General features: G+C 46.6%; 1 protein-coding gene across 1 annotated transcript; it reads right to left on the bottom strand.

Moving 5' to 3' along the window:
- Window positions 1–1,626: 1,626 nt before the first annotated feature.
- TBPL2 (TATA-box binding protein like 2) lies at window positions 1,627–27,791 on the bottom strand. The gene is made up of 8 exons (XM_030559224.1): window positions 27,775–27,791; window positions 24,920–25,154; window positions 14,873–15,291; window positions 13,598–13,685; window positions 11,029–11,120; window positions 7,987–8,154; window positions 4,673–4,767; window positions 1,627–1,706 (listed from the first exon to the last, which is right to left on the bottom strand). The coding sequence occupies exons 1-8, from the start codon at window positions 27,789–27,791 to the stop codon at window positions 1,627–1,629; spliced, it is 1,194 nt and encodes a 397-aa protein (XP_030415084.1).
- Between the last annotated feature and the right edge of the window lie 71 nt (window positions 27,792–27,862).

The following is a 27,862-nucleotide window of genomic DNA, read 5'->3' on the forward strand; positions in this document are numbered from 1 at the left end:
CTGAGGAGAGCATTGCTATATTGCATTTACCTCTGACATATAGACAAGGAGCTGACTTTTGCACTTTGATAATGCTGCTTCACCATTCCTCATGAATGAGCATTGCCAGTTTGTTTGGGGACAAGACTTGTCAATTTGCATGAAACAAAAAGTAGTAATAAAAAAAAAGTGACAGAAAAGGAAAGAAGGGGCATAAAATAGGATTACCTACTTGGGAAGTCACTGAATCATGAGCAAAAAGTAGTTCGACTGTGTGTGAAATGTCAGTCTTGCAGAGATCGGGCCTTCCTTCAGTCACTCATTAAATTTAAAAGCAGTGTTGTAGGCTCTTTGGCCATGTTGCCAGGATGGACAAAAACAACTCGGCAGACTGTGCTCTTATATTCTCTATTGACACACAAAGGAATGCGTGTGCGCATACCCCCGCCCCCCAACCCTACTTGGTACCACTGTGGGATTAAACCAGATCTGGGAGCTTCACTACACAATACCAGTGTAATGCCATCAACTGTGATCACACTGCCTGGTGCAGTGATCTTGAGCAGACTACGTGTGTTTGACGTTGAAGTTATTGAATGTCTCGAGGATGGTGGTGGGACCTCTGCTCTGGCTAAGCCTCAACTAGTTCTCTAGCTACTTTAAAATAAATAAATAATTCAACCCTAATAAAGTTTGTATTTTTCCTATGATTTAAAGTACGCTGGTAAAGGCAGTATTTGAAGTAGCTTTCTAAACTAAGTTGAGAAGTTTTGTCGGTTCAGACCTAATTGTACTTACGTACCCTGCACTTCGAGAGAACTGTGATAATGCAAATAGAAACATCAGATTTTAGGTTACCCTTTACTTGTCCAAACCCAACTCCAGATACTTTATAGAACCTGTATCCACTATGGCTGGTGATTTAAAGATAATAGGTGGGTTGTCAGTTTTCAGCTGCCACTCATGCTAGCCCTCATTGACAACTTTACCCTGACCCAGTGCCACCAAGGGTCTTCACTTATTGTCAATAAGGGGAGTCAAGAGCACCATAACGCATAATTCACTTGATCTTGTAGCATTCTCTGAGCCAGAGAATGATACAAAGATCATTTGTGAACTCATGTCTGGATGTTTGACTTTAAAAAGGCTCACATTAAATTTTATAAGATGTATTATACACAAAAATAAGGTCTCAATTAACATGAAATGAGCTGTCAGTGCTACAAAACATTGATCAAAACCTTATGGATTTTAACAAGACTGATCTATGGACTAACCTGCATGGATACATCCATTCTACTGCAGAAAAACAGATTTCCATTAATTGTACTGAAAAATATTTTTTAGTGCAATAATGGTGCTAATTTACATTCCGGTTCAAAAGTAAATGTACTTTTGCTTATTGTGAATTCTTTAACAGAACTTAATACAATGACTGAATTCATTAGAAACATCAAGTTTTACAGCAAAATTGTTTCATGCTACTTACAAAGGCATGCATCTATCTAGTCAGTTTATAGTGTGTTCAAAATGGCTTTAGAGGCCTAGTAATCCACAGCTCTATCTAGGTATAGGAATACTGTTACATTGGTTCTATGCATAAACATACAAACCTATATATTCCTCGATTTTTTTTCGAAAGAAATTTTAAGATGCTTTCTTGAAACCCTTTAGAATAGGATAGATGTTTTCAAATGCCTCATAGATTTCAGAACGCTCCTTGGCGCCTAGAAAAAAAAAGTTAAAAATAGTTTAAGAACTAAGACAATATTAAAGATGGCTCACAAGGTTTCATTCATTACTATTAAGTCAACACCAATAAGTACTAGTATAACAGATGATAAAAGCATTCCCAAAGATGAGAAAAAACAAGGTTCTTATTTAAAATCTCTTTCGGGGGCATAGTCAAAATTAGATATAATTTAAGAAGCAAGATTCTTTCCATATCGCCACCACCTTGTCTTATTAAAACAGTAGAGTTTTTTTTTCTTGCTCTCATCTTGGGGAGAACCCTCCCCCCCACACAAAGGTAGACTAGTCAGTATCTGATCTTTTGTTTTGGGTTCTTGCAGTGGAATACTGCTGTGATTTTTGGAGTTGCTTAAACCATAAAGGAATACTACATTTTTAGAGAGAGAATACAGTGCTCCAGGGAGCTTTTTAAAATTCCTTGGAATTGTTTCTGTTAGTATTAGTCTTTTTTTCTCTTTTTTTTAATAGAGTATATGAATCTCATAATTTTTCAGATCAAATTTGGATGCAATATCCCCGTCACTATTAGTTGTAGGACTGACTAATTAGTCAACAATTAATGTTCAGTTATGTTATGAAACATTCAAAAGAACAGACACAGTGGGTCAGACTAATGGTCCATCTAGCTCTGTATCCTGTCTTCCACCAGTGGCCAATGCTAGATGCTTCAAAGGGAATGAAAAGAATAGGTCAATTATCAAGTGATCCATCCCACTGTCCGCTCCCAGCATCTGGCAGTCAGAGGCTTAGGGACACCGAGGGCCTGAGGTTGTGTCCCTGACCATCTTGGCTAATAGCCATTGATAGACCTGTCATTCATGAATTTAATTCTTTTTTGAATCCAGTTATACTTTTGGCCTTCACAACGTCCCTGGCAACGTGTTCCACAGGTTGAGTGCTATACGTGAAGAAGTACTGCTTTTTCTTTGTTTTAAACCTGCTGCCTATTAGTTTCATTGTAAGTAATGGGTCCTTTGGAACTGGAAGTAACCTGAACAGTGCTGTGCTTCATGGTGTAAGGGGCCATCTACCACAAAGCCAGACTCGCCTAGGTGATGAGATAGATTGGAGTACCCAAGGGGACTGTCTGTGACTCCATGTTTAGGCTGTTGCAGTGCCTGAGGAGTTTACACAGAGGCTATGTCTACAATAGCACTTTTGTTCCTCAAACTTGTCGCTCGAGTGTGTGTGGAGTGAAAGACACCCCCCTGACCCACATACACTGACAGAAGCGCCAGTGTGAGCAGCATTACATTGGCAGGAGATGCTCCCCCACCAACATAGCTACCGCCGCCCATTGTGGGTGGTTTAATTATGCTGACAGGAGAGCTCTCTCCTGCTGACATAGAGCGGCTACGGTGGATACCTTACATCAGTGCAGCTGCATTGGTACAGCTCTGCCACTGTAAGGTCTCTAGTGGAGACATGGCCTTAGATTTCACCAACTAATCATCGACGTATATAACTCTCAGCCAATTTGGGGTTTGTGCCCTGGTTCTCAACAGTCTGCCTTGAGGTTGGTACTCATGGTCCTGAGTCACTGCAGGATAGCTTGATACATCTCAAACCTTTTTAGTTTCCCGCTCCACTGAAAGATAAGCCACACAACACACCCATTGACTCTGCTCCAAAACATTATTTCAGGATGTTTGGACCACCAGAAAATTCTGGATCAGCCAGGGGACCATAGGAGCTCAGTAAGCCTGGTTTTAGAATTCCACTAAGGCCCAGCTTTCAAAATGGGACTTACCTGAGCTCTTATGGGCCTGCTGTATGCCTCAGCAGAGGTGTGTTTTTTGTTGTGTGGTGGGTTTTTTTTTTCAGTAGTTATAACATCCAGAAATGTATTCTGGAGGCATCAATGGAGTGTAGATGGCCAGGATGACTTCATGAGACCTAAGGAGGAGGAGATGTTTTAGCTTTCTGTCCTGAATGCCCAGTTAAATTGAGCTCATTCATAATTATGACTGGAAGATCCTTTGGGCAAAGGCATGTAATTTTATTTGCCTTTAAAGTACCATCTACATCTATGTTGGTACATTGGCACCATTTAGCCTGTATGTCTGATAGAGATACAGTTTGCCTTTTTAGTCAAGTTGAATAAGGAAGTTTTCCCAAGATGGAAAATGTTCCAGAAAGAATGCTCAGAAGTATTCATCCAGGAGTTTTAATGTTTACTTACAGACTTGGATTATAGGTTATTGACAAGTGCCCTGATTCATCATAGCACTTAAAATTAAGTGCTTTGCTGAACACGGGCCAAGATTAGGAAAGACACCTTCCTTTCCCATCAGCAACTACTATGCTAACCATAAAGAAATTTTCTAATTGAGGAGGGAAAAGTATGGAAGTATGCAGTAAGACAGAGTCCTGTGGCACCTTATAGACTAACAGACATTTTGGAGCATGAGCTTTTGTGGGTGAATACCCACTTCGTCGGATGCATCCGACGAAGTGGGTATTCACCCACAAAAGCTCATGCTCCAAAATGTCTGTTAGTCTATAAGGTGCCACAGGACTCTCTGCTGCTTTTACAGATCCAGACTAACACGGCTACCCCTCTGATACTTGACAGTAAGATTGAGTTCCCTTAAATTATCAGAATACATTACAAATAGGCGTCTAGTTACGGTGCTTGTTAAAACAGCGTGTGAATGCATTTGTTACTTTGACATAAGTGGAGAATTTAAAAAAAGCAGAAACCACAGGATGCACAAGTTTAGTGATGTGTAGGATTTCTTTTGAGTGGTTATTTGAACGCCTGTGGAGTGTTCTAATAGTACACAACTATGGTACTTTTGGATCCTCAGTGTTTTGCTGAAAGGGATGCCTCTAGATTTTGCTAGTGTTTGCACTATGCAAGGAACATCAGCTTAGCTTAAATGTCATCCTACTATACAGAGTGCTCAGAGTTACTGCTGTACATAAAGAGATCACTTACCAGTCAATACAACTTTTCCAGACACGAAGATAAGCAACACAATCCTTGGTTTGACCATTCTGTAAATAAGGCCAGGAAATAGTTCTGGTTCATAACTGTTGAAAGAAACAAAAAGGGGAGAAGGGTTAGGAGCACTGCTTGGCAATTTTATTTTTACTACTAGTTTATTTTATGAAATATAAATCGCTCCTCTCTGTTAGAATGTTGTTAGTTAAGCTAGTGTTTTTGGTGAGATCCCTGACTAAGGAGCCCAATTTTCAGATGTACCGAGCACCTGTACCGCCTACTGAAGCCTTCTAGCATCTCACCTCTTGCAGCCAGTAAGGACTGTGGATACTCAGCACCTTTAAGATCTGGGCCATTTTCAAATGTGAATGACTAAAGGTAGGTTCCCAAGTAAGTGTTGGCATTACTGTCTGAGAACAGTCCAAGGAAGGATTCTTGGGGACAACACACAAAGCTTCAGTTATAAATGATTTATACAAATACAGCAAATAAGGAGATAACCAAGTAGTTCTATAATACACACTAAGCCAAGATGGCCCAAGATAACGACATATAGGGTATTAAGCCTAATTCAAACAGAGACCCAGTTTGAACTTTTTAATTTCTGTTGCATTCAAGCTTCACTCCTTTCCAAGTATCCTGTGGTGTCCTTTGTGGTGACTCAATTTTGAACAAATGCATCTTAAACACCCTAAGTCAGTCAGCCAGCCAGCCAGCCATGAGGTTACACATGTACTACACATTAACTTGAAATAGTCCAGAGCACAGATCAAACCTTGTACAAAAATATGCATACAAGACGTTGTCACTTGTGCATTGTCCACCAATAGGAAATGTTCTGTATTTGCTTCAATCTCTCTCACTCCATTTAGGATTAGACTACTTACCTCAGTGCTTCTAGAGGCACATTATCCCTGTGTACACACAATTCCCATCACACCAGAGGTTTTAAGACCAACTTAGTAAGATCGGTCCAGGCTGCTGGAGCTTGATCTACACCATGGCTCCAAGGGTTTTAAACAGTTGGTTCAGCTGAACTAACTATGAGATTGGTTAGAATTGGAGGAAGTTTCTCCATTCGTTACAGACCTGGTCTGTGGGACCAAAACCTCACCATGACTAGATGTGCCACATGGCAGTGGCAAGTGCCAACCTGAGACCAGTCCAATATTATCCTGGATATGAAAGTTGATCTTACTGAACACCTCTGGCATGTCAAAATTCTTTGTACACAGCAAGTATGCTGCAGCAACATTAGATATTGCCATACATGCTCCCCAGTCAGCAGGAAAGCTGTTTAAAGAGAAGCATTTCTCTAACCGTGAGCAAAGGAACCAAGAATCATAGAATGGTCAGACTGGAAGGGACCTTGAGAGGGCATCTAGTCCAGTTCCCTGCACTCACAACAGGACTAAGTATTATCTAGACCAGAGGTTCTCAACCTTTCCCAACTACTGAATCACTTCCAGGAGTCTGATTTGTCTTGCAATCCCTCAAGTTTCACTTCACTTAAAAAATGACTTGTTTACAAACATCAGACATAAGAATCAAGAGAGTGTCCCCCAGCACACTAACTGAAAAATTGCTTGCTCTCTCATTTTTACCATATAAAGTAAATCAACTGGAGTATAAATATTATACTTACATTTCAGTGTATAGTACAGGGGTGGCCAAACTTACAGACCCTGAAAGTCACATACGACCATCTTTAGACGTTCGGGAGTCGGAGCACACCTGCCAAGGCTCCAGCCTTGCAGGGAGGGAGGTCTTGGGGCTTCAGCCCCCAGACCCTGCTGGGCAGAAGCCAGAGGTGATGTGTTGGGGGGGGGGAGCACATGGAGTCATGTGTCCCCACTGCTTTTGCTGCTGCCTCTCCCTGTAGCACTAGAGCAGCCGTCGCTCCCTGCAGCTGCCAGCTGTTTGCCGTTGCCTCTCCACACGGAGCTAACAAGCTAATGCCTGGGAGCTGCAGGGAGGGGCCCCTGAGGGTAAGGGGGGATGACTCAAGCTGTTGGGGGGTAAAAAATTTCAATTGTGCCCCGCCTCTTCCCCCAGCAGGCACCAGTCATGTTCAGCAGAAACCTTGAGCACTGCGCCTCAACCCAGTCTGGTAGGTGCAGGGGTGCTGGAACAATCTGTATAGTGGTGGTGCTGAGGGCCATTGAACCATACTGTAAACCCTGTATGAAGGAAACCACTTCAAGCCAGGGGGTGCAGTAGCACCCCTAGTTCCAGCACCTATAGGTAGGAGGAGAATGGGGGAGGGCTTGGAGGGCTCCCCAAGCAGCACTTTAACTGTAAAAGAGCCGCATGCGGCTTGCGAGCTGCAGTTTGGCTACGCCGGTATAGTACATGGAGCAGTATAAACGAGTCATTGGTGGCATGACATTTTAGTTTGTACTGACTTCGCTAGTGCTTTTTATGTAGCCTGTTGTATAACTAGGAAAATATCTAGCTGAGTTGATGTACCCCTGGAAGACCTCTGTGGACCCCCAGGGCTACGCATACCCCTGGGGGAGAACCACTGATCTAGACCATCCCTGACAGGTGTTTGTCCAACATGCTCTTAAAAATCTCCAACTATTGAGATTCCGCAGCCTCCCTGGGCAATTTATTCCAGTGCTTAACCACCCTGACAGTTAGAAAGTCTATTTACACTTGGATTTACTACTCTCCTGTCCTTCATTTTAATTGGATCTAATATACATACAAATTAGTCCAGAAAAAACCCTCCAGAGGGCAAAGCATGCTTGTAACACTTTGAGAAAACCAAACTGAGAAAATACAACTTTGAATATTTAAGTACCAAATTCCGATGGCGAGAGAACTACCGAGCACAACACTTCTCTTCCTAAAGATTCTCAGGCGTGTACTTTTAAACAGCCAGCCACTAACTTACTGAGTTAGTCACTCTCCTAGAGCAGTGAACGTTCCTGCCAACATCAATTGTGCTGGCGCACAAGCCCTATTGACTTTTGCCACATTAGAAACAAACATGCTGCAGAAGGTTTCTCAATAGGCGTTACTGCAAAAGACAATCAAAATGTTATGGGTCTAGTCTAGTGTATGTGAAACAGACGACAGATGGCACAGAGATAATGGGTGCAGCAGACCAAGGGTATGCTATAGCAGTTAATAGCTCACTGGTACGCAGTACACACCTTACCATGCTAGCCCAGTATCAACATTTCTTCTCTTGTATCCTTTTACACATCAATTCACCCCTATGTGTTATTCATAATTGAACCCTCTCTCTGTTAGGAGCCTGGTACCCCTCTCTGCCAGTCACCACCTCCTTTCCCACATACCTACTGAATTGCTGATGAGTTAAAACCAATCCTTCCAGCCTGATGGGGAACCTCACATCACAACTGCCCACCATATTCTGTATTTTGAAGTCCAGGAACTTGGCAGGGAACCCAAGCTTCTGCACCACACGTGCATACTTCCTAGCTGCAAGCCGGGACTGCTCTTCACTGCAGGGAGCACAGAGATGGAAACAGGAATTTGAGGTCTAATGGTTTCTGGATGTACAGCCTTATCCTGAAATTTAAATTAACCCCCCCCACACACACCCTGTTGGCTGTAGTAACATCCTGGCCTTGATCAATCCCATCTTGTGTATAAGAGAGTTTGGTGTTCTCAATTCAGAGAGCAGGCCAGATTCAAGATCCTGAATAGGTCTAGTGACCTTATGGTCCAGGAGCTGGAATTTACATGGGCATCTGTTTTAAAGTGCCACAAAGATTGTGTGTTGTAACCAGTTCCTACAGATCCAGGAATGGGATCAGAGGTAAAGAGGAAGGCCTTGCACTGCTGCAGCACTAGGTTATATGGGGGAGCCGTACCAAATTCACAGTCCATTTTGGTCAATTTAACGGTTGTAGGATTTTTTTTTAACCGTGTCATGATCTCAGCTATTTAAATCCAAAATTTCATGGTGCTGTAATTGTAGGGGTCCTGGCCCCAAAAAGGAGTTGTGGGAGGGTCGCAAAGGTTATTGTAAAGGGGGGGTTGCAGCATTACTACCTTTACTTCTGTGCTGCTGCTGGCAGCGGCGCTGCCTTCAGAGCTGAGGAGATGGAGAGCAGTGGCTGCTGGCCAGGAGTCCAGCTCTGAAGGCAGCGCTGCTGCCAGCAGCAGCACAGAAGTAAGGATGGCATGGTGTGCTATTGCCACCCTCGTATCTCCCTGCAGAGCTGGGCCCTCAGTCAGCAGCTGCCCCTCTCCAGCTGTGTAGCTCTGAAGTCAGCAGAGCAGAAGTAAGGGGTAACATATATGGTACTGCACCCTTAATTCTGTGCTGCTGCTACTGGCAGGGTGCTGCCTTCAGAGCTGGGCACCTGGCCACCAGCCACTGCTCTCTGGCCACCTATTCTGAGGTCAGCCCAAAAGTAAGGGTGGCCATACTGCAGCCCCCCTAAAATAACCTTGCAACTCCCTCCCACAACTCCCTTTTGGGTCAGAACCCCCCTCCCATTTGAGAAACGCTGGTCTCCCCCGTCAAATTTATATAGTACAGGTTTAAACAAATACATTATATATATCAATCACACAAAAGATCAGATTTCACGGTCCATGGCGCGTTTTTCATGACTGTGAATTTGGTAGGGCCCTAGTTATACAGCACCACGGATGTGCACCCTTCCTTATGAACTTCCTCCTAAATGTGCTTACAAAATTCAACAACAAGAGAAGAAAGGACAGGGCTAAGTTTTTCGGACAATTTTTTTGAGGGGGGGCCAGGGGACAAAAAAGTACATTCAGCAAGAAAGCATTTTGCAAAATCATGTTGGTTTCACTGAATTCTCCCATCCAAAAAACCAGACACATTTAGAAAATGTCAAACTAAAGAACTTTTTAACGTAACATTTCAATTTTTTTGGTTCTGAATGACTGTTGAGAAATTTCCTTTAATTTTAAAAAGTGTTACAAAGGCTCAGAATCAACACAAAACGTTGCATTTGAGCTTGAACAAAAATTAACTTATTCACACAGCTCTCACCAGGCCTCTCTGCTATGGAAGAGGGTTGGTCCAGAGTCAGCTTATGCTTCCCTAAGAGTGGCAGCAGAATTTAGGACAGGCTGATAAAAGCACCCAGGAGCCTGTACCGTCCCAGGATTTTTGGAAAACAAGGCACTCCCATTACACCAGGAACGAGTGGAGTAGAGCAGGCTATAGAGGTGAATGTTAGAGCCATGTAGCGGGACTGGGATTCCACAGGTCCGGCAGGACCCACTGCTATAATAGCGGGAGCAGGTAAAATGTACTTTGCTGCAGACTGTGGAAACATACTCATCTCATCAGTTTGCTGGAATTCTATTTATGACAAAGTACAGTACATTTGTGTGTTTTTTAAAGAAAGGTTTTAATACTTAATGTGAATGAGGGATAATAGACATTTTCTAACAGGAGTTGACGTATCCTCTGCATGGTTTACCACTAACAGAATAAAAACAAATCTTGCTTAATAATTGTGTCTGGAATTCCATTTATATATTAACTGACTTTTTAAGAATAGCATGGGGGGGAATCTCCCTCTTGTGGGATAGGAGCAGGATAAAAATGCAAGCAACAATGTGGGCGTGGATTGGAACGTGCATTGTGGGGTGGGGTGGGAGTGGATTTAAAGACCAGTCCTGTGCAGGGTTCTAGTGTACGCCACTCAGATTCCCCTGTGCAGGAGGAAAACTCAGTTGGCCATTTAAGCCAGTTTCCCCATCTCTTTGCTGGAGTAGCACTGATGATCTGGCCCAATAAGATTAGTTTCCTGGAGGGCTTCCTAATCTAGCGCGTTGGTGGTTGGAGATATTAGAGGGTGTAAGTTACGAGCTAGAGTTTAAAGTAGAAAACAGCAATGCTTGTTCTGGAGTAAGAGCCAGTGATTCCCCTCAGGAAAGAATAGGATAACAAGGGGGAGAGCGAGGGGCTTAAGGACCAAGAGTATGAACTTCAGAGGGCAAGGATTTAAAAAAAACAAACAAACCAGAACAGGCAGAATACTTGTGCTATGAGGGCATCTCAGCAAGACTTGAGCACAGCTACTTAGAGACACTAGACAGCAACACAGGTTACATTGAGGCAATGTTTGGAATGAGTGGGAAATGACAGTTACTCGTTATTAGTGATTTTCTATTAATAGCGGCTCAGCTCAATTTACAGTTCAGAACAGCAGTGTGCAGGTTAGCAATCACGAGAGCTCCCCTTACCGACAAGTCGACATGTTCAGTGACAAGGCCCCGTCTTTTGGGTCTTGGGATGTTGCGTTTTGTGGAACAGGCAGGTAATGTCACAATTTGTCTCAGAATGCCATCTGCTGTTAGAGCCAGACAGAAGAAACGTTTCCTACCTTTTTGCTCCTGTGCAGACCATTTTGCCGGAACTGAATATAAGGGCCGTTGTTCTTGGTTCTCTGATTCTCATTATCACAGCAGCAAACCTCTAGAGATTAAAAATCAAACAAGAATAGTAGTGGGGTCCTGGTTCATGATGGGGGCTCTGGGTACTACAGTAATACAAATAAGAATAGTAACTTGTAACCAAGCTTGTGTCAAGTTGGTACCAAGTTTCAGAGTAAGTAATACAAGCTTTAAGAGGGTTTTATTTAAAACCTTCCCTTTATATCAAAGACCGTTTCAGACATTGCTCTGAAAACTACAAGTACCGTTATGTTTAATTCTTTGTTGTGGTGCACACTTGGTAATAAGTATGTTATACACTTAAGTATCCCTTCCTCCAAATTAAGGCCTCCATTCTGAAACTTCAGCAATCTTTTCCCCCCAACAAATCTGCTGGCTTATCTACACGTGTAATCAGTGATGAGCTACCAAAATATTAACAACCGGTTCCCTCCTACTCACCCCACGAGGGGGTTGTGCCTCCCCCACCTCCCAGGGGTCGTGCCTCACATTCCTTGACACCCCACCCCCAGGACCCCTGCCCCGTCCACCCCGCTTCCCTGTCCCCTAACTCTCCCCTGCCGCCCCATCCAACCCCTCCTCTTATTCTTGATGCCCCCCCCGGGACCCCTGCCTCATCCAACCACCCCTTCTCTCTGTCCCGAGTGCCCCTGGAACCCCTGCCCCTGACTACCTCCCACTGTTCCATCCAATCCCTGGTCCTTCCTGACTGCCTCCCCAGGACCCTAGCCCCCATTCAATTCCCTTGTTCCCTGCCCTTTGCCTGCCCCGAGTCCCAACCTTAATCCACCCTCCGCCCTCTATCCAACACCCCCTCCCCTGCCCCCCTTACTGCACTGGCTGGAGATGGGGGCTGTGCCGCCCAGAGCTGGGGCCAGGAGCCGCAGGCGCCAGGCTGGAGTTGGGGGAAGGGTGAGAGCCGCTGGCCAGCCCATAGTCGGGGGCTAGCCTGCAGTTGGGGTCAGGGGCCGGCCTGAAGTTGGGGCTGGCAAGGAGCCACTGACCAGGCTGGAGTCAGGGGCTGGGAGCTGGCCCAGAGCCAAGCCCAGCCAGCTGGAGTCAGGGCCGAGGCCACCCAGAGACGCGCAGCGCCCGAAGCCCTCCTTGTGCCCCCACCCCAGCTCACCTGCAGGAAGCTGCTGCTTCCTTCTCAGCCCTCCCAGGCATCCCGCGCTAACAGCTGATTCGCAGGAAGCCAGAAGGGGGAGCCTTCAGGGGAGGAGGCACAGGCAGAGCTGGAGCCAGGTGAGCTGGGGCTGGGGGCACGGCAGGGAGCTGCTGAAGCTTTTGTTAAATTTAAAAGCCCTTTACAACCAGTTCTAAAAGGGCTTCTAAATTTAACAACCGGTTCCCGAGAACTGGTGGGAACCAGCTCCAGCTCACCACTGCGTGTAATTTAAAATCATGAAGAAATGCTTCCCAATAGGGAAGTCTCAGCCCTCAGTGCTTAGCCCACAGTGAATTAAGCTAAACCGGAACAAGGTATTTATATTCTGGAATCAGCATGTCCACACATGGAGCCCTTTATTAGGAAGTGGAGTCTCTACTCACGACTGCAATAGGGGAAAAGCAGGGGCGTTGGAACAATTTTTACAGTGGGGTTGCTGAGAGCCATTGAACCAAACTGTAAGCCCTGGATATAATGGAAGCCACTTCAAGCCAGGGGTGCTGCAGCACCTCCTGCATCCTTAGTTCCAGCACTATGGGAGAAAGAGCTGTTTTCAGTGCCATTACAACTATCAAACATACTGTACCACTTTAAAAAATCCACATCGGAGACGGTCATGTGTTTGTTTAGCACTGAAAAGTACAACTCAAAGAAGCAGCCTCAAGGGTCTGAAAGCCTGAAAGGTCCCCTCAGCCACGAAGGAGGGGCAACACCCCCCACAGGCTGGTTCAGGCCTTGATCTTTGTTTCTTCCACATAAACTAGCATAGCACATCAGTCATCCATTTCCCCCCTGCCAACCTGGGGTCTTCTGCAGGGGCTTCTGCATTTCCACTGTACAAGCCACTTGTCTGACAGTTCTACCCTGCCCCAGGGCCTCACAGGAGCCAGTCTGCTTTCTGGACCTCCTCTTTGACCCAAGTGCTTCCTGCCAGAGCCTCCATGCTTCTAGCAACTCTCCCCGCACCTGGCCCGTTTGCTGGCTTTTAGCCTCAACCTGATCCCTAGCTCATCAGTGGCAGGTGAGGCCAGGCCCCAATTCTCTTTGAAGGGCTGGGCATCCTGTGGCAGGATCATTCCATAAATGCTTTATTCAGCACATAGCAAGACAGAACTGCAAGGATATGAAAAAAGGTGACAAAGATATTTGACTTTCACGGAATATATCTGAGTCTGCAAAAGCTTTTACTGACTTGAATTCAACTCATTTCTTTTTTAATGAGCTGAGTGTGCTAGTAAAGAAGGGACAATCAGGTGATTAAAAGGTGTAAACTGGAATCCATGCCTTCAAGTATAAAACCCCAATGAAATAGGTCTTTAAAAAAGTCTCACCTTTGGATTATATTCTGCATTTCTGGCATGCAGAGCTATGTTCTTCAGATCTAGTTTACAAGCCAAGTTTACAGTGGACACTATATTCCTGAAGGAATAAGAAAGCGGATACATGTTTTTAGAAAATCAGATCAAAGTGATCTATTTTAAAAAGATAGTCTGAAATCACAATACATTTAATTGTTACCTTCTATTACTTTCCTGACCATTGTTACTAGTCCACAACAAAAATCAGATATAGCAAATTATTTGGTGAAAGTATCAGAGGGTAGCCGTGTTAGTCTGGATCTGTCAAAGCAGCAAAGAATCCTGTGGCACCTTATAGACTAACAGACGTGGTATTTCGTGGGTATTCAACCACGAAAGCTCATGCTCCAAAACGTCTGTTAGTCTATAAGGTGCCACAGGATTCTTTGCTGCTTATTTGGTGAAAGTCAATGATGTAAGCGGTCCAATGCCAAAAGCAAGATTTTAAGAGAAAGTTTAAAAAAGTGCCTTACTGCTGCAACCACTGAATATGCTAGTTTTTCCTCCAGTATTACAGCTGCATAGGCTTGTGTGTCTTTAACCTGCATTATTATAGCTAAGAACATCGACAGAGTTACTGTTGCACTCTGAAGTAGTCAGTGAACTACCCTCATGTCACCCTGCCCTATAGGATAGAACCGTCTGGCTGTTGCAGAGGTCGGGATCCTTTCTGCTTCTGTGCCCTTTCCCTCCCCACATCACTGCTCGGGTCAGAGAGAGACTATTTCAGCTCCCTCAGTAGAGCACCCCAGCAGTTAGACCAAACAGGAACCTCATCGGCCAGCTGGTGGCTGCACTGTAGACCCCTGTGGTGACAACAGGTACTGAACACCTGTCTGGCTAAAGAGTTCCTACTTTTCAAGTACTGTTACTTTGGCTCCTGCAGTCTAGCGTGCGGGCAGTGGCTAAGGGCCCTTGGAAATTTAACTAACATTAAAATATTGTTTTCTTGACAGGAGTTTGCACAGCAGAGGAGGGTTGCAGTTCCTTCAGCGGCAGAAGTTACACACAGTGCATGTGATGAGGTCATTCGAGTCTTCCCAATGCTAAGCCAGCGATACAGCTTGCATGGAGACCACGTGACCTCTTTTGCCTAGAGAAGCTTTCACTACTGAAGCCTGAACCACATTTGACCTATTTGTTTATGGACTTTTTCTACAATTCGCTCTCTTTCCATTTTGGTGTTTAGCCCTTCTTCATGTACATGGTACCACCTCCCCCCACACCTCTAAGCTTAAGTTTACTTACTGTAACTGAGGAACTATGCCAGAGCTTTCTGAAACGGGTGTCATTGGGGTGATAGGAGTCATAGGTGTCAAAGGGGGACAGGTACCAGATGTTTCAGGTGAAGGCTGAGTTGCATCCGCATAGCTCAGTTGTGACAAATTGCTGTCATTTAAGAACCCGCTGTCCTGCTCTGTCAACTGTGACCCATATTGCTCTCTCTGCACTTCATGACCATCTTCCGAATGAGTTTGTTCTCCATTTTCTTGGTTGAGATCATCTGGAAGAAAGCTGAGATCCACAGAAGAGAAGTCTGTAGAAAGTTCTTTGGATTGGTCAAGATGAGAACCGAATGATGCACTTTGAGCGGCTTGAATTGGTAGGTCTGTGTCAAAAGGGCTCATGGGAGTGTATAGTTGAGGAACAGCTGATGAAAGGTCATCCTTCATTTAAAAGAAAAGATTATAGCATGTTTTAGAAGACAAGAACTTATTTATTTCAAATGACTGTGCTCAGAAAATGTATTTTCCATTCAATGAATTCAAAGAAGATATTCCTCCCCATCACAACTCCATCATCACACAGAGCACTTTCAAGTTAAAATGAGAAAGTTTGTCAAAAATAGCTTTACAGGCTCATACTTCAGTGACTTCTCCTTCTCCTCCTCTCACGGATGTCGGTGTCTAAGAGCCAGAGGATTTCTATGGGTTTATCCAAACTGTTTTGTTATTACACAAGCTAGATCGAACTACACCGTAACACCAAGAGGTCAGCATTCATGAACTGTGTGTGATGGCCAGAGGAAGACATTTATTTCAAGGGGTTATTGTGAAGACAAAAGATTTAAGGCTGCAAAGCACACACTGGACAGCAGCCTTTCAAAATTGCACTCCCACCCCTCCACACCCAAGAGCTTCTCCAATGGATTTAAACTTGAGAAGAGTTCTCAGATGGCAAGTTAAGTCACCGCAGTAAAGAAATATCATGTAGTTGGATTCTTTTCATTTACCTTATCTTTAAAACTTTAGGGTTCACACTGGGAGGGGTGACACACACCACTCCCCCCCCCAGTCCCCTCCCACACAGCAGGGATTGGGGGGGTGACTGAGCGACTGATCCTCCCTGCCCAGCGCTCTCTGCCTCCAGGCCTAACTGGGCCCCCAGGATGGACCTGCCTCTCCTGGGACCTGGCACGTATCTTCCCGAGGCAATGTGTGCGGGGGCAGGGGAGGGAGGGGAGGAGAGACACACACAGGGTCACATTCCACCCCCGCCCAGATTTCTGCAAGATTCACACCAGAATGTGGCCAGCAGCAGCCTTTGGGCACTGTGCAGGAGGAGAGGGAAGGGACAGGAATTGCTTCCGGCCGCAGGAGAGCAGGCAGCGGGGGTGGGAGGAAGATGGGGAGGGATGACCTAGGGGACAGAGCAGCTCTGTGCTCCCTGGTGGCAGGACCCAGAGTGGTGGGGGGAGATGAGGGTGCTAAGCCCTTGCCTGAGGTGCTGCTGTGGAGCCTGCAGGTTCAGGGCAGGAATAAGCTGGAAATCACTTCCCCCCCACTACAGAGTTGGCACATAGTGGGGGCTGTGCTGACCCCAGCAGGGGGAACAGCCTGGCCCCAGGTGCTGCAGCTTTGCCCTGCCACCAGCCTTGCACTCCCACCCCCCATCATCTGCCACTGGACCCTGCCCCCACCCTCCTCACTGCTGGTGGGTGGACGGCTGGCAAGCAGGGACTCAATGGTACTGATGGTAGGGGAGGCATTTTAAAGAATGAGTTAGGAAGCCTGCAGGGCAGCTTAAATACTGGACTGTCCCATTAAAAATGGGATATCCGGTCACCCTACTTGCTGTGCAAGTTTTAAGAGTTCAGTGATAAAGTGAAGCTCCTATACTACTAGCTGAATGATAGCTTGGTTAAAAGTTTTAAAGCTAATCACTGTGGAGTGCCAAAATAACTTCCTTCCTCGGCATCGTCTCAGTTACACACATTTGGTACCTGGCCCATACAGCCTTTGTTTATTGAACTGTAAGGGCATAGCGAGTCCAGTAGATGGCAGGAATGACCTTTTAACTGATCAAAGGGATCACTTGGGGTCTTTTCACCTGTTACATGAATTTCAAGACTTGCTAGTGATCACTATTCTCAGGAAACAAGGCAACTGATTTTCAGAGGTGCTCAGCACCCACCACAGTGCCAGCAGCTGCTCAGCACTTTGGAGAACCAGGCCCAACATGTGCTAAGCCCTGCAAGAACACACAAAAATAAGTGACCTCATCTTCCAATAAGGTGGTCTTCCTTGATGCTTCTCACGAGGCTTTATTTAGACAGATGTTTAAATGTATTAACATCTATTAGAGCTGATCAACTTATTAGAAATAAATTTAAGTGAAAACTGGCTTTTTTTACTATATTAAAAGTTGTCAAAAATTCTTATTTTGGTCAAAATGTTCTGATTTTGGGGCTCGGTTACTCTACAAATCCTTTCTAGTTTTTTTTGATAACTTTTGGGGGGAAAACTCCCAACATTTTCCAAAGTTTCTCCATGGAAGACAATTGGCATTTTTGACTAGCTCTAGTCTCCATTCAGTATAGATAATAATCTAGGAATCCATCGTCACGTTTTCCCTGAACAGCTCACAACTGAATAGATAAGTGTACCACTGCTCTCTGTTACACAGTACCTGATAGATTCAAATATGTGGCCAGTGGAGCCTATGACTCATTTATGAGAAATATACGCCTGAATGCTACCATAGCTAACATTCTTCTTTAGATCAAGCGGTAAAGGCTTACAGCGTTTCCTAATCACACAAATTCCTGAGTTCTAGCCCTGTCCCCCATCACCATTTGTTTGTCTTGGCATCACAAATGTATAATGCTCTATAATAATATTTTAAAAAGGCAACAGCTTGGGGAGGAATTTAAACCCTCTTGCTTCAGCATGTAACCAACTGCTAGTTAATGAGGGCTAGGAACACACTTTCTCTAGGGGCAAGTTATTTAATAACAGCAGGGGTAGGCAATCTGCAGCACGCGAGCCGATTTTCAGTGGCACTCACGCTGCCTGGGTCCTGGCCACCGGTCCGGGGGGGGGGGCTCTGCATTTTAATTTAATTTTAACTGAAGCTTCTTAAACATTTTAAAAACCTTATTTACTTTCCATACAACAGTTTAGTTATATATTATAGACTTATAGAACGAGACCATCTAAAAATGTTAAAATGTGTTACTGGCACACAAAACCTTAAATTAGAGTGAATAAATGAAGACTCGGCACACCACTTCTGAAAGGTGGCTGACCCCCGAATAACAGCCTTCTACACCATTGCCTGAAACAGCTAATATGAGCAATTGTTGGAGACTGAACCGGACCACTGGTCTGATCCAATACAACACATCCTGCATAACAACTTATGCACTTTGAATGTCAACGGGATTTGCGCATCCAAGTAATTTAGACCCTTTTTTTGGAAATTTTACTCAGTCAAAAAAGTAGACAGGTGCCCTTTATCAGCTTGGCAAGTACAAGCAGGAACTGTGATACACTCATTAAAGGTGCCTTAGGAGCTATTTTTAGAGCCTTTTGAATACTTAGGGCTAAGTACAGTGTACCTAGAACTGTCCTTTAGAGAGAAAAATCCGACATTCAGGTTCTGCACAAAGAATTTGACAACTAATGCAAAAGTCTAGGCATTATTACACAAGTCCCTTTGCACTCTGTATCTGAGGTCCTGCCTTAAAGCAACAGAGACCAGCTGTATTTGACACACTTTAGCAACATGGACTTGGGTGGCATGCAAACTATCAGGAAGTGATAAGACATAAGCAGGCATTTATACAGGGGAACCCCTAGCAGGCTTGGCATTAGTGTCTCTTCATTTAAAATGCACATTGTTTCATATTAGCCAGGGGAGGGGGAAGTCTTAGATTGCTACAACACCCTAAGCAGGCAGTATAAAGAGGACTCTCACAATAGAAAGGTAGCTTCCATAAAAGGACTGACACACTGCGGTAACATTGCATACTTTTGTGATACCAGCTAGAAGTCTGTGAAAAATCCCAGAGTAAGTCACGCAAAGAAATACCTGCTTACTAGTGAAACCACTTATACAAGTCTGTCTCTCCACAAATGTGAATAAACAATTTCCTGGTTATTTGCTTCTAAAATTCAGGCCCATCCCTCAAATGGGACAAAGCTGTGCTCAAAATGACACACTGCCAGGTAAATGAGCCCTAGAAGTTAGATGGCAACTGTACCTCTTAACCCAGTTATTCCTCTTAACCTAGTTATGTGACAGTTCATTAATCCCACCACAGCTGCTACTTGTTGGAGCAGAGAAAGCAACACATGGAACTTCAGATGCAATGTTCTTTCCCTCCCTATAGAGGGCATGGGAGACATTTCAGCTCCCCCACAAGGTGAATCTAAGGCTACGTCTACACTACAGCATAAAATCGAAATAACTAAAACCGGTTTTATAAAACCAATATTATAAAATCGATTTTATGTGTCCACACTAGGGCACATTAATTCGGTGGTGTGCGTCCATGGTCCGAGGCTAGCGTCGATTTCTGGAGCGGTGCACTGTGGGTAGCTACTGTAAAATGATGAGGCCAATAACTTCGATTTCTGTCCACACTAACCCTAAATCGATATAGTAATATCGATTTTAGCATTACTCCTCTCGTTGGGGAGGAGTAGAGAAATCGATTTCAAGAGCCCTTAAAATCGATTTAAAGTGTGTTGTAGTGTGGACGGGTACAGCATTAAATCGATTTAACGCTGTTTAAATCGATTTAACTGCGTAGTGTGGACCAGGCCTTAGCAAACACTCTCTGAATAAAGTCAGTCAATTTGAGGCTTTGATGGATGAGGCTTGGTCTACACTACGCATTTAAACCGATTTAACGCTGTACCCTCCACACTACGAGGCCCTTTATATCAATATGAAGGGCTCTTTAAATCGGTTTCTGTACTCCTCTCCGACGAGAGGATTAGCGCTAAAATCGGTATTACCATATCGGATTAGGTTTAGTGTGGCCGCAAATCGATGGTATTGGCCTCCAGGCGGTATCCCACAGTGCACCACTGTGACCGCTCTGGACAGCGGTCTCAGCTCGGATGCAGTGGCCAGGTAAACAGGAAAAGCCCCGCAAAATTTTTATTTTCATTTTCATTTCCTGTTTGCCCAGCGTGGAGCTCTGATCAGCACGGGTGGCGATGCAGTCCCAAATCCAAAAAGAGCTCCAGCATGGACCATACGGGAGATACTGGATCTGATCGCTGTACGGGGAGACAAATCTGTTCTATCAAAGCTCCGTTACAGAAGACGAAATGCCAAAGCGTTTGAAAAAAAAAAAACCCAACAGGCTACACAGTGCTGCATGACAAGCGTAACGGGAAGCCAGAGACTCAAATGGATGCTCATGGAGGGAGGGAGGGGGTACTGAGGACTCCAGCTATCCCACAGTCCCCAGCAGTCTCCGAAAAGTATTTGCATTCTTGGCTGAGCTCCCAGTGCCTGTAGGGTCAAACACATTGTCCGGTGTGGTTCAGGGAGTAGCTTGTCAATTTACTCCCCCCCCCACCCCACGTGAAAGAAAAGGGAAAGAAATCGTTTCTTGACTTCTTTCAGTGTCACCCTATGTCTACTGAATGCTGCTGGTAGACGCGATGCTGCGGCAGTGAAGAGCAGTATCCGCTCCTCTCCCCTCCCCGGTGGCAGACGGTGCAGTAGGACTGGTAACCGTCCTTCTTATCAGCCCGTGAGTGCTCCTGGCTGGCTTCAGGTGAGGCTGGCCGGGGGCGCCTGGGTGAAAATAGGAATGACTCCCGGTCATTCCCAGTAGATGGTACAGAACGGCTGGCAACCGTCTTCGTCATAGCAACTGGGGGCTGAGCTTCAATCAGCCCCCTCCCTTTCATGTGAAAAGAAGAGATTCTGTACTGCCTGGACTATCATAGCAGTGGGATGCTGGGCTCCTCTCCCACACACCATTTAATGTCCTGCCTGGACTATCATAGCAGCTGGAGGCTGCCTCCCCCTCATTTTATGTCACTAAAAACTCAGTGTTTCTTATTCCTGCATTCTTTATTACTTCATGACACAAATGGGGGGGACACTGCCACGGTAGCCCAGGAAGGTTGGGGGAGGAGGGAAGCAACGGGTGAGGTTGTTGCAGGGGCACCCCCCATGAATGGCATGTAGCTCATCATTTCTGGAGGATCTGACACAGAGCAGCTGTGCTCTCTGATACACTGCTTCTCTAGTACATTTGCCCCATATTTTAGGCAGGACTGACTCTATTTTTAGAAACCATAAAGGAGGGATTGACTCGGGGAGTCATTCCCAGTTTTGCCTTTGCGCCCCCAGCCGATCTCAGCCAGGGCACCCATGATAGCAATAGACAGTACAGAAGGACAGATAACCGTCATCTCATTGCCAAATTACACTGGCAGCAGACAGTACAGAACGACTGGTAACCATCTCTGCTATCATGCAAAAGAAAATGAATGCTGCTGTGTAGCGCTGGAGTATCGCCTCTGTCCGCGGCATCCAGTACACATACGGTGACTGTAAAAAAAAAAAGCTGAACAGGGTCCATGGTTGCCATGCTATGGCGTCTGCCAGGGCAATCCAGTGAAAAAGGGCGTGAAATGATTGTCTGCCATTGCTTTCCCGGAGGAAGGAATGACTGACAGCATTTACCCAGAACCACCTGCAACAATGATTTTTGCCCCATCAGCCACTGGGCTCTCAACCCAGAATTCTAAGGGGCAGGGGAGACTGCGGGAACTATGGGATAGCTATGGAATAGCTACCCACAGTGCAACGCTCCGGAAGTTGATGCTAGCCTCGGACCATGGACACACACCGCCGAATTAATGTGCTTAGTGTGGCTGCGTGCACTCGACTTTATACAATCTGTTTTATAAAACCAGTTATGTAAAATCGGAATAATCCCGTAGTGTAGACGTACAGGGAGAAGTTAGTGGAATGTGAGAACCAAAGGGAAGTAGAAAGATATTTGTTTGTTTGTTTTAAAGGTGGACAGAAAATAATGGGGTAAAAAATGAGAGGAAAGCAATTTCATGAGAAAGGCAGATTCAAAGAATGAAATTCTTCAAGGAAAGAAGATTGAAAATTACAGATGTATTAAATAGAAACTGGCCTCTGTGTGGGGGGGGGAGACAGACTAGAAGCACAGGGAAAGACATCCCATGCTGTGGAAGAGAAAAGGGGAAAGCAGCACAAGACAAGTTTTATACTTAACTGGCTGCCAAGCGTTACACAACGTACACTAGGTTAGCTGACTCGATTGATGATTATCTCTGCCGTCAGCAATGCATGTTTGGAGCATTTCCTATTGCCTCCCTGAAGAAATGAATGCTTGGCACCTATACCCTGTCGTAGAGGGATATTGTCCAAGTACAGTATAATTGGGACAAGACTGATTTAGACCTCAGATAGGTTTGGGGGGCTACTTTTTTTTAGTCACAATATACCCAAAACAATTGCTGCCATGAGTTTATCATTTGTATTGTAGTACCACCAAACAGAGGCCAAAAATCCAGATCAGGCCCCAGATGTTAGACACTGTTCAGACACACAGGAAGATTTGGTTCATGGGCCAAAGAGTTTACAGCGTGGAGCTCTCTGTACCTGGGCAGAAGCTTATGATTTCAAAGGAGCTCGGCATGAGGGGTCCCAGGGTGCAGAGGTTCAAACTGCATGGATCAGTGTGAGGATTGAGGACTAGAATAAGTCAATCAATTAGTGAGAAACAATAGAAGAAGGAGGAATGAGTAACAACAGAAGACACATTCCATAGATTACATATATGCCCAGTTCTGTGATTCCAGGCCATTTAGTTTTTCCTCCTCCAGTATAACTATCAAGAGCAGCTACTGGCCCTCTCCCTACCCATTATCTATCGCCATAATTACTTCATTTAGAGCAGGAGTGGGAAAACTGTTTGGCCTGAGGCAGGACCACCGCTAGGGGTTTGAGCGCTCTAGGTAGCCGGCAATTTTGGCGCCCCTCGCGCTGGTCCCGCGGCTCTGGTGGAGCTGCCGCAGTCGTGCCTGTGGGAGGTCCACCGGAGCCGCGCGAGCAGCCGACCGTCCACAGGCATGACTGCAGCAGCTCCACCGGAGCCGCGGACCAGCGGACCCTCCGCAGGCACCACTGCGGCAGCTCCACCGGAGCCGCCAGCCGCCCCCTCCGACAAAATGGCACCCACCAATTATTCTGGCGCCCTAGGCGATCGCCTAGGCTGCCTAAATGATAGCGCCGGCCCTGGCCTGAGGGCCACACTGAGGTAGCAAAACTGTATGGAGGGCTGGGTAGGGACAACTGTGCCTCCCTAAACAACCTGGCCCCGCCCCCTATCTGACCCCTCCCACTTCCCACCCTGACTGCCCCCTCAGATCTCCCAACCCATCCAACCCTCCCTGCTCCTTTTACCCTAACCAACCCCTCCCAGGACCCCCCCACTCCTAATCACCCCTGGGACCCCACCCCCCCATCCAATGCCCTCTGCTCCCAGTCCCCTAACTGCTCTGACCCCTATCTACACACCCTGCCCCAACAGACCCCCCCCCCCGGACTCCCACACTTATCCAACCCCCTGGCCCCCACCCCCTTACCATGCCACTCAGAGCAGCATATCTGGCAGCTAAGCACCCTGCCCGAGCCAGACATGCCACTGCACTGCCTTGCATGAGCTTGCAGGCCCACTGCCCAGAGCGCTGCCCGCATGGCAGCATTGCTGCAGAGGAGGAGGGACAGCAGGGGAGGGGCTGAGGACTAGCTTCCCCAGCCGGGAGCTCAAGGGCCAGGCAGGACTGTCTTGCAGTCTGGATGTGGGTGGCTCACGGGCCATAGTTTGCTCACCTCTGATTTAGAGGGTTAGATTTAGGTCCTCTCCCAATTACGATGGGGTGTCTGTCCAAAAACCACTTGCCAACAGTGGGAGGGCTATTAGAACAGTTGAAAACAGTCTGAAAATGGTGTTCAACTACCTTAAAAAAAATAAAAATCTGAAACTTTGCAGGCACCATTACAAAAAATGGAACCTGCCCCTCTGCCTCATTAGCACAGGCCAGTCTCAACCTATTACCTGAGCAGAGCTCAGTTCTTCAGGAGAGCTTCTTAACACCAGCCAGGCTGCAGCCCAGACAGGTCCCTAAAACCCTGCAGAGCCCTGCTACAGTGCACGAGACTTCAAAGGGGCCTCTCCAATCCTAAAGGGATTTCCTAGATGTTTTCCACCTGTTCAGTCCCACAGCTGTCAGTGGTGAGGAGGCAAACCCTCCTGGGGGCCCCAACACCTCCATTAGACCTAGGCAGAGTTAGAGGACAAGGAATTAAGACAGGGGCTGCTCCTCTGCATTAGGGCTCTTGTTCCACAGTGTGGAAGTTTTAAAGCGTCTTTGGGAACAGAGGTGGTCAGGGTGAATCTCACTCATTTGTTTTCATTGTTGGAGCTAACTGAAGCCCAGAGAGGAACTGGAAACTCTAATCCTACCATGGGATTATTTGTAGCCATTATTACCCAGGAGCCCCAGTCACAGGCCAGCATGGCAGCGTGCTAAGTGCTGTACAAACAGAACATACAGTCCCTGCCCTGAGGAACTTGCAGTCCATGTGCTGAACCACACCATACACATAGGGCAGAATGCTCTGGGCAGGCCCCAGCTGGCACAGGCAGCCCCACTGCCAATACAGGGGCAGCCCCCTAGGTCCCTGGCAGGCTCCAAAAGGAAGGACAAAGGACTTCAAAGCCACAGTTCCCACCCCTCAACTGTTGCAGTATGGCAGGGACACCCTGCAGGGACTCAGCCCAACCCCTGGGTGCTCCAGGGAGCTTGGAGAGGAGCCAGATTTGGGGGGTGGAGAAGGAAGACAAGGGGGGAGTTGATAGCATAGCCAGTTCTTGGCTACCTAGGGAAGCAGCAGGGTCCCACCGCCCCCAGACAAGGTTCCCACCCTGCAGCAGCAGCTAGCTGGGGTGCCAGGCTGTGCCACTGCTCTAGCGGGGATGGGGGGCCTGAGCGCACCCACCTGGCCCGGGCTCTGGTCCCAGTAGTTCTCCAGCGAGGGCTCCATGCGGGGCCGAAGCGGGCAGCGTCCTGCCGGGACGGGGCGGACCGGGCGAGAGCATTTCGGGGGCCGCTCGCGGGCAGGCGCGATCCAGGGCGCTGCCCTCGCACCTGGCCCCGATTGAGGGAATGAAGTGACCAGCTGGGGCCCGGCCGGCAGGTGCAGGAAAGGGGGCGTGTCCTCTTTAAACTGGGGCCTTTCCCCCACGGGATAAAGCGGAAGAGCGAGGCCCCCAGCTGCAAGCAAGGACCCCCCGCGCTTGGCTAATTGCAGGGAGGCTGGAGTGTCTCCCAGTCCGCTACAGGTGCATGGCGGGGGGCAGTGCCTGCAGGTCCTGCATCCAGCTGCGCCAGGGAAAGGCTCCTGTCTCTGCAGCCTTTCCAGTCCTAGCTAGCGCTTCCCCGGAGATCTTCTCATTCCAGCGGGCTCCGGGGGCTGGCTAGTCCCTCTAGACAGGAGTGCATGTAAATGCAACGCTGCCAGCGTAACTGGACCGGGTGTGGCTACTGCCTGCTGAAACGTGCAGCCATCCCCAAGCTGGTGGCTCATGCCTGGGTACAGCAGCCCAGCGGGTAAAGGCGCTGCCCCTCTGCGGGAGATGCTGTGCGGTCTTGCAACGGTGAACCCAAGCCAGACTCATCTGCCCAGCCACTCAACAAGCTCTTTAGATAACGGGTCGAGGAGTAGGGGTTGAATTTCTTCAAGCCTGGGCCGTGTACAGCTCTGCCCTGGTGTTAAAGATAAGTGTCTTTTTCACATGGCAGACTTGGATTTCATGGCTGAACTTTACAGGTGGAGCCCTCTAATAGAGAGAGGTGCAAAATGAGGCATTTGGGATGCCAAGGCTTTCCACAGCAGCGTGTCTAGGCCACCTTTCCACAGAGTGCTTCTAACTTCATATGTTACCATTAATATTATACAGGTAAACTGAAGAGGAAGTTCCCTTAATGGGGGTGAGGTGGTATACTGAAAGCTAGCACTTTAGTATTTACATACAGCACCATCCCTACAAATTAGTTAAGTCTGAAAATGTTATTCCCCTCTTTCACTGATGGGCTTTCAGCAGAGCCATTGCAAGATCCCTTTCTTTAGGTGAAGCAGGGCTAGTGGAAACAAGCATGATTAAAGGTGTGTTTAATTGGCCACAATTAACCATCCCTTCCAGACCAGCTGGGTTAATTAACCAGAACTGTGGATTCTAATGAGGCTTTGATGAATTGCTTTACAGGTTTGTTGGGAGTGCAAGGTTCAGGTCAAGCAGGATGGTATATTTCAGTAGGTATCTTTTCAGTGGGATTGCTGGGAACAGCAGACTGCTAGCAGAAAGGTGGAGATGACTAGAAAATAGCTTTACTATGAATCTGTCTATCTGAGACCACATTATGGTCTCAGCCTTAATGAAAAATAGCTGTCTGTTAACTCCAATGTAATACCCAGGCAATCCTAGAGTCCAAGGACATTTTGGGCTTGAGTTAGCATTAAGAGTTTGAACCTCCTCCGAGAACAATCTTTATAACCTATTCTAGTGCACTGAGTATCTGAGCTCTTCAAGTATAAATCATGAATGGCTATGGTGGTTTCCAGCTCTGATTCAGCTCTTGAATCTCTGGACAGCCTGATATTAGTTTTTTCTATTGAACATGTGTCAGTTCTGAGGCTGATTTAATTTCAATGGAAGCAAGCATGCATCATTGATTCCCTAAGGTTCTTCTGCTGATTTTAAGGGGTGCAACATTCTTGATCCATTAAATGTCAGGGTTGGATTAAGGCAGATTGGGGTCCCATGCATCCATTCACATGGCTCTGACCTTATTTGATGTGAGCATAACAAGGGCCCAGGTCCACGAAGATATTTAGGTTCACCTCACTTAAAAACTATTTGCTTACAAAATCAGACATAAAAAAAAAGTCATAACTTTCATTGAAATCAAGGGCCCCCTATACAGGAGTTGGCTGCTGGGTGGCTCATCCTTTTTGTTGGGCAGGCTAAACCCTTCCCATGTCTTGAACTATCACTCATTGCCTCCAGGCAGGCTGGTGCCTATCCCAGAAGAGGGAGGACTCAACTGTTATCCACCCAGGTAGACAACACTGTTGGAGGGGTGAGCTACTGACACCACAGCAGCAGAGCCCCGCCCCCCACTCAGTCCAGAGGAGAAGAACAGTAGGTTTCAGCATTACCATCTGTGACAAAGTGGGAATGTTCTTAATGTTTTCTCTGAATACTGTGTGGGTGCCTCAGTTTCCCCTATGCATTTCTCAAGTGTCTAGGGGTGTGTGATTGTTGCAGAGCCCTAGGGGGGCCAGTGTGATCCTGTCTGCACTGAGAATGGCCGATGCCCTGTCTTCTGGCAACTGATGGCCTGAGCCTCTCCCATGCAAAGTTGCCAACTAAAGGTGTTGAAGAACAAAGAGATCAGGTGACCTCCTGGCCTGGGAAAGGGACAAAGGGAGAGGAGGGGCTGGAGAGTTTCAGTTGAAGCTGGCTGGGAAAATGGAGGGGAGGCCAGATCGGGCTCTGGCTTCTGAGATGGGGCACTAGCCTCCCTGGCCCCCCCAAGATGGACCTGACTGAGGGGGTCCTGTTGTCTGTACCTGCAAGACCTGTCTTGGTCTGCGTTCCTGTAATCTAAGTAAATCTTCTGTTTTACTGGCTGGCTGAGAGTCATGGTGAATTGCAGGAAGCCGGGGGTGCAGGGCCTTGTCTCCCCCAAACTCCATGACACCATCCCATTGAGACGTATTGGACAGTTTATCTCTCTCTGTGATGTTGGCAGACATCACTGTGTTGGTTACACCTGAGTCACATTTCCTACCTTTTCTTCCCAATCATGAGGTCCACAAACCATTTTTTTAAATGAAAACTTAGATATTGATATAACAACAACGCCAGGAGTTGAGACC

Source organism: Gopherus evgoodei, chromosome 4, assembly GCF_007399415.2.
Source record: "Gopherus evgoodei ecotype Sinaloan lineage chromosome 4, rGopEvg1_v1.p, whole genome shotgun sequence".
Lineage (NCBI taxonomy): Eukaryota > Metazoa > Chordata > Testudines > Testudinidae > Gopherus > Gopherus evgoodei.